General features: G+C 39.2%; 1 protein-coding gene across 1 annotated transcript in view; it reads left to right on the top strand.

The window, feature by feature from the left end:
- Nucleotides 1-263: 263 nt before the first annotated feature.
- LOC108787111 (keratin, type I cytoskeletal 47 kDa-like) overlaps nt 264-6,948 on the top strand; it is a 7,329-nt gene continuing 644 nt past the window's right edge. Inside the window, exons 1-5 of the mRNA XM_018556571.1 lie at nt 264-985; nt 2,841-2,923; nt 3,483-3,639; nt 4,206-4,367; nt 5,712-5,837. Of these exons, the coding sequence (XP_018412073.1) occupies nt 350-985; nt 2,841-2,923; nt 3,483-3,639; nt 4,206-4,367; nt 5,712-5,837 (1,164 nt within the window). The 5' untranslated portion in view covers nt 264-349. The remainder of the gene's footprint in view (nt 986-2,840; nt 2,924-3,482; nt 3,640-4,205; nt 4,368-5,711; nt 5,838-6,948) is intronic.

A 6,948-nucleotide genomic window follows, 5' to 3' on the forward strand; every position in this document is an offset into this window, starting at 1 on the left:
CATTGAGAAGTCATTGTGTGATTCTCCAGAGCCAATATTTTCAGGCATCCTCCCAGTCTAAATTATAGGTTTGTGAAGATAAACAAAAGAAAAAAGAATCTGCTTTTGAAAGTTGTGTGTCAACAGTATCCAAGATAGAAAAAAAAACACATGTCCAATCAATTCATTATTGGCATATATGTCACTCTTGGCAGCCACGTAGTGAATATTAATCAGGTTTGGAAAGTTGACACCCATTGAAAATAATTTAAAAGGAGACAAGTGGGGCTCAGAACATGAAACTGCAGTGCTAGAACAGGCTGTGTTAGTCACCAATTCCTTGGCTGAGCATCACTTAGAACTTGCAGTCATGGCTTTCTATTCTTCATCCTCATCCTATAGGACATCTGGTGGGTCCTCAGGTGGTGCCAAAGGTCCTGGGTGCAGAAACTCTGTTTCTTTTTCCAAATATGCACCCAGTGGAGCAGGGGGAGCTTTTGGTGGCAATGTAGGTTACTGTCAAGCTGGTGATTTAGGTGCTGGTTATGATGGTGAATTTGCAGGGGTTGGATATGGTGGTGGTGCTAGCTATGGTGGAGGAGCAGGAGCTGGATTTGGTGGAGGAGTATGCTCTGGCTTTGGTGGAGGAGCAGGAGCTGGATTTGGTGGAGGAGCAAATGCTGGTTATGGTGGAGGAGCAAATGCTGGTTATGGTGGAGGAGCAAATGCTGGTTATGGTGGAGGAGCTGGTGCTGGATTTGGTGGTGGATATGGATTTAACCAGGGAGGTGGATTTGGTGAAGGTCTCCTTGCTGTCAATGAGAAGCAAACCATGCAGAACCTAAATGACCGTCTGGCCAACTATTTGGACAAAGTGCGTAGCTTGGAGAACGCCAATGCTGAACTGGAGAAAAAAATTCGGGAATGGTATGAAAAGCAAAGTCCTGTTAGTAAAACTGCTGATTACAGCCAGTATTTTAAGACCATTGAGGATCTCCGTGCGAAGGTAAGTGTTTTAATCTACTTTTTAAACCATTTGTAATTTTGATAACTTCATATATTTAAATATTTTTAAACAGTATTTTTCCCAACTTTCTGCTGTGTATGCTATCAAGCATAGCACTCTATAACTATCCTTCTTTGGTGACTCTAAACCATGTGACCAACATTGCACCACGCATTTGTCCTCCACAGGTCCAACATAGGACCAGAGCTAGCAATGAACATGTATAATTTACCAGTCTCATCAATGTCTGTTCTTCAAGTTGCAGGGACCGTGTTAAACTCCTTGTCAGCCAACACTGCTCTATGTTTTACGACATAATTATTACCTTGAATCTTATTGCTCTGGGCGATTAACTGTCTTACAACTCACAGCTTTCAACAGCGCACAGAAACAATATATATTAAATGACATTAAGACAAATAGATAGATATATTAGATAGGTAGATTTGGAACACATGTTATCCCAATGCTATAAGGGGTCACTAAGAAGAGCCATAGAGAAGATCCATACTTTGTTTACATTCTATTAGTTGAAAAAAAGCCCACAGCCGTAAAATATGGTATTAATTCATAGTTACATAGTATTTGAGGTTGAATAAAGACATAAGTCCATCAAGTCCAACCTATTGCTGATATGTGCGTATGTATAGGTCCATGTATCATCCCATTCTTAGGAGTACTTATACCCCTGTATATTACGGTCCCTCAGGAAATCGTCCAAAAGCTTCTTGAACGATTCCACACTCTTAGCTGAAATCACTGCCGGTTTTTCCACCAATTTTAGGTGGTGGCCTCTAGTTTTTGTAATGGAGTTAATCGTAAAGAGTTTGTTGCTGATGTTGCTATGACCTTTCAAATTACCAACACCTTGATAAGCAAGCAATGGGATATCCTAACTGTATATTTTTATGAAAAGGTACACAACTTCTGGAAGTAGAGAAAGGAATTTATTTTATGCCTTTAAAAGCTCCCATTATGTGCATTTTATAAACTAGTAATAAAACACTAAAACTCTTGCCATTTTATTTAGCTATATACATAGACTGAAACCATTGGCAAAAAATGAGTAATCAAGCATTGGTTGTTCCCTATTGTCATTTGACTTAATTATGTGATAAAAATTTAATAAATAGGAATATTAATTTACAAGCATGTATATATACCCATATCCTTAGCAATTATAAAAGCTCTGTTGGTTAAAGGTAGGTACCGATTTATAGGTATGTAAAAATAATTGTAGTCTTTAAAAGCATACTGGGACTCAAACTCTCATGACATCTACAAAACATCATAAGGAATGCTAATGAGCTTGTTGAGAAAACCATGCCTTGTGGGGTATACATTTTATAGTATATACTTATTGTGTAACATAAAGGAAATATCACTCTATGTTTGAAAGGTAATAGGAGAGTGTACAATTTATTCCTTCTAAGTTAAATTCACATAACCCATCCCAGCTATTCAGGAACCAGCTTTAATTGCCCTGAAAACAAAATCATCAGGTGGAAATAAAAGAAGACAAAAAACTAAAAAATAAAACTTATGAACCCACCACATTTAAATACTGGTACATTGCAATATATTAATGTTTTGCTTTTGGGTTTAGATACGCTTTGAGTTGATTAAACTGAAATATGATTGGCTGATGTAGGTTATTGCACATCACCTTTTTTAATTGTCTTATCATGGAAGCACAATGTTGTCCTACAAATGCCTCTTTGTATGATGTGTTACTCACAATGAATTGTACTGCCCTGTTAGTAAAAGCATCACATGACTGTCCTCAATAACTAAAGATAGTTTTTACAACTTGTTAAGTACCACCTAACACTTCCTGTGTGGCTCTGATCCACAGATCTTTGCTGCCACTAAAGAGAATAACAAAGTGATCCTGGATATTGATAACACTAGACTCACCACCGATGACTTCAGACTGAAGTAAGTACCAGAATTAAATGTATTATTGTTACAATGCCAATGCACCCCATGCTCATATTCTGCTTTAAGGTATGCCAATGCATACAGACTTTTTCTGTTCCCTTAAAGTCTTAGTGTACCCAAAAGTTATATTTTAGTTACAGATGGGGTCTGGTGGGCTAATTCAACCACTAGGTTCCTGTATGTTTTAGAAATGGCAACAAGGCTTCCTGTCTAGATTCTGTTCCTGTCCACCTGGAAGTTTTACTTGTTCCTGACTATCTTTGCATGTTTTAGCTCCTTGTATTACATTCGCCTCTTGTTACAATATAAGTAGATAAAAACAATGGGAACCCCTTATAAAATGGCAAAAGCAAATATATAAGCCTATAAAGAACTCTACCAGTAGAAATGTAAGAAGTTGCCTCTCCAGGATCTGCCAAAAACTGAAGTACCAGGTTTGGGTAGGCTAAGCAGAACCAGTTATCTAATAAGGTATACACTTGCTAAAGTTTATTTGCTCAAATAATTTGTAAATGTTATTTTTCTATCATTATTCACACAAATCCTATTTTGCCAGGTATGAGAATGAACTGGTTCTTCGCCAGAGCGTGGAGGCTGACATCAATGGTCTACGCAGAGTCCTGGATGATCTAACTCTATCTAAGTCTGACCTGGAAAGCCAGATTGAGAGTCTTAATGAGGAACTGACTTACATGAAAAAGAACCATGAAGAGGTTAGAAGTTTAGGACTTGGGCCCAAGTTTGGAGATGTGGTCCAGTTTTTTGTTGGAAGATTTATAAACTTCCGAAAGCACAATTAAACTTTCAGTTTAAGTCAGCTAAATTCAGGTGCATCAAAACAAAACTGTACAAAGTCTTACAGTTCTTTGTAGAAGCATGTCCCCTAGAAGCATGTTGTAGAAAAGAACCCTTTCTCCCTGTTAGGAAGTAGTGGTCTATCCGCAGAGCTCCAGCACACCCCCTGATGAGTCAGAGCTGGAGCTCTCCAGTGAGCAAAGCTCATGTTCCCTGCTCATTGGAGGGCTCTAGCTCTGACTGAGTCCGAGGTTGCATTGGACCTCTGCAGAAAGACCACTGCTTCCACCCAGAAAGCAAGGGTCCTTCTCTGAACAATGCTTGCAGTGGAATTTCTTTTCTACTCTGCTTTTAAAGAAAATGAACTGCAGACTCATCTTTTGTTGTGATGTACCCATGAATGATTTAACTGAAAGTGCAAACCCAGTGCATGACTCCAGACTGAAGAAAAAAACAAGTTTAATTTTGTGTTTTTATTTTGTAGGAAATGAAAGGATTGCAAGGTCAAGCCGCTGGATCAGTTAATGTGGAGATGAACGCAGCTCCAGGTCTGGATCTTAGCAAGATCCTGGCTGACATGAGAGCCGATTATGAAAAGTTGTCTGAGAAATACCGGAAGGAGTCTGAAGAAATGTTCCTGGCTAAGGTAAGGGTGTGGTGGACTAGATTACCCCCTTGGCTCCTGTATGTTTTGGATATGCCAACAAAAAGACCTTCCTGTCATGACTCTTGACTCCTGTTCCTGTCCACCTGGAAGTTTTACTTGTTCCTGACCATCTTTGCATGTTCAGCAACTTGTGTTCCATTTGCCATCTTGTCATCTTTACAACTTTAACAGTTGTCTACTATTACAATAAATCTTTAGCAGGGCATACAGTAGTTTTGATTAGGAACTGGCCAAAATCTCACATTTGCTATAGATTTCTTAGGTGTCTCAGTTATGTCCATTTCACCACTCACATCTACTTTCTACTTTGCCCTCTCCAAAATGGCATTGTAGCCTAGACACAGCCATGTCCAATCTGCTGGTTAAAGCCCATTCCCAACTTTTTTGTATCTGATGATTACTTTGCCACGTTGGTTTTTAAAATTAGAAAAAGAAAACAGCCTCACTGTACCAGCCTCTTAAGCGCAGTCCCTCAAAGACTCACCCTTCTGCAGTTCAGTACCCATTCTCTTCTTAGTAAATGATGGCCAGCCTCATTCTTCCATGCCCTGTAAGCCCAGGCCATTATGGATACCCCTCTTGCGGGTGCATCATTATACCGGCCTGGGCTCACAGTACTCCCAAGGGGTAAAATAAAGCTTGAGTTGGTTTTCAAATGACTGTGCTGTATTGGCAGCTATTACTACAGTAAACATATCCTCCCTCCAAGCTGCCCTGCATATAAATCCTCAGCCCTACCATGTTCTACCTCAAGAGAGGAGGATGTATACTATCTAGAATGCACATCTAGAAATTCTAGAAGGAGGTCTCTTTTTTTCTCTCCATACAGGTTTCATTTAAACAAAAGACATAATTATGCAAGTAAGAGGAAAAAGCAGACAGCCAGAAGTTTTTGTTGGAAGAGGGCCCCCATCATACCACTTTATGTGTTTTGTGCTTGTTCATCTAACCCAGAAAATTTGGGGCTGAGTATATTCACATTTAGGTGGCTGCTGAAGATACTTTCTTGGATATAGCTATTTTTGTGTTAAAAATACATTGAGAAGATTTTATTGACTCTCAATAGTTGGGCTTGGAGACAGCTGAACATTGCAGTGGAGCTCTGAGAGGGCAAAGTTAAAGGTTAGGAACCCTATTTGCCTGTGCATGTTAAGGGAGCTAAGGTCTGTTGAAAGTGCACTTTTTCTTAAAGACCACTATAGAACCGGTCTGACTTGTAGTTTTAGTCACTCGGTTTAGTTCTTATTTAACTATCATAAGGTCTCTTACAGTCAAAAAGTTCCTAATTTTGGTCACCTTATCTGGTATAATCTTCTGTTTCAGACCAAGGAATTGCAGGTACAGGTCGTTACTGGTGTTCAAGAGGTCCAGACATCCAAAACAGAGATCACAAATCTGAAGCATACACTCCAGAGCTTGGAGATAGAACTACAGTCTCAGCTCAGTATGGTATGTATATACTTATGCTGCCTTGATTTACCTTTAACCTGTCATTTAAAGACCTGGAAACGTGAATTTCGAACTTGTTTGATATAAAATATGACTAGTATAATTCACCAATACTATATATAGATACATTGCTAGATGGGGCAAAACAGCAAAATCACTGTCAGGTTCCTTGGCTCTCTACTGTAAAATCAATCCCATTATCTAGAACCAAGTCAATCTTAAGCATAGTGTTTATCTGGGCAAAAAAGTGCATCTCTTCAATGCATGCACATTTTCCCATATTTTATACCTTTAAAAATACTGCAAGTACAGGAAAATATCTGTTAATCTGCCAGAAAGCTAGTGTGTTCCTACCTGAAACTGGCAATACAGTGCCTTTGCTGCACATAACTTTCAAGTAGCATTGGAACTCCAATCTGCTGGACTATGGAGCTTCACCCATTGCCCTCCAATCTCTGTCCCCTGTACATGCATGTATTGATTTCCAAAACCCTGCCCACAAACTGTGTGTAAGAAAAGGGATCTTGGAAGATGTAGTTCTGGGCGCATGCCTACATCAATAGGAACTTAGCTCTTAACAGCAAAAGTTTTGCAATTTGGCAATGATATCACAGGGCTAGCTACAGGTACAAAATGTTAGAAAATGCATACCCTTGTTTGTGCTCAACGCGCACTTGATCACACAACCTATTCTACTCTACTACCCCTACTTACTCTAGTCTCTAGAGTAATGACTGGGAGTTAGGGGAACAGATTCCTGATCATATGATCACTGTGATAACCAAGCACAGTGATCATTATTAAGAGAGGCCTCCTGTATCTTCGTGGAAGTTCTGTAGCAGAGCAGAAAAGCAGTAACAAAATCCTGAAAAAAGAGAAAATAGGTAAAAAAAGGAAAATGTGCTATATTGATTCTAGGCCCTACTACAGGTACAAACAACAAATAATGCACCCATATGGGGCATTTCTATGCGGGCAGGAGTAGGAGAATGTATTTTGTGTTTTTTGATGTGGGTGGGTCAAGGTAATAGCAAGACACTTAAAGTTACATATACCATTTTGGTACCAGTTTTCCTCATAATTAAAAAAAATCAGGAAATATCAAGTAGCA

This window comes from Nanorana parkeri, unplaced genomic scaffold (assembly GCF_000935625.1).
Source record: "Nanorana parkeri isolate BGI_ZX_2015 unplaced genomic scaffold, ASM93562v1 scaffold242, whole genome shotgun sequence".
NCBI classification, from domain to species: domain Eukaryota; kingdom Metazoa; phylum Chordata; class Amphibia; order Anura; family Dicroglossidae; genus Nanorana; species Nanorana parkeri.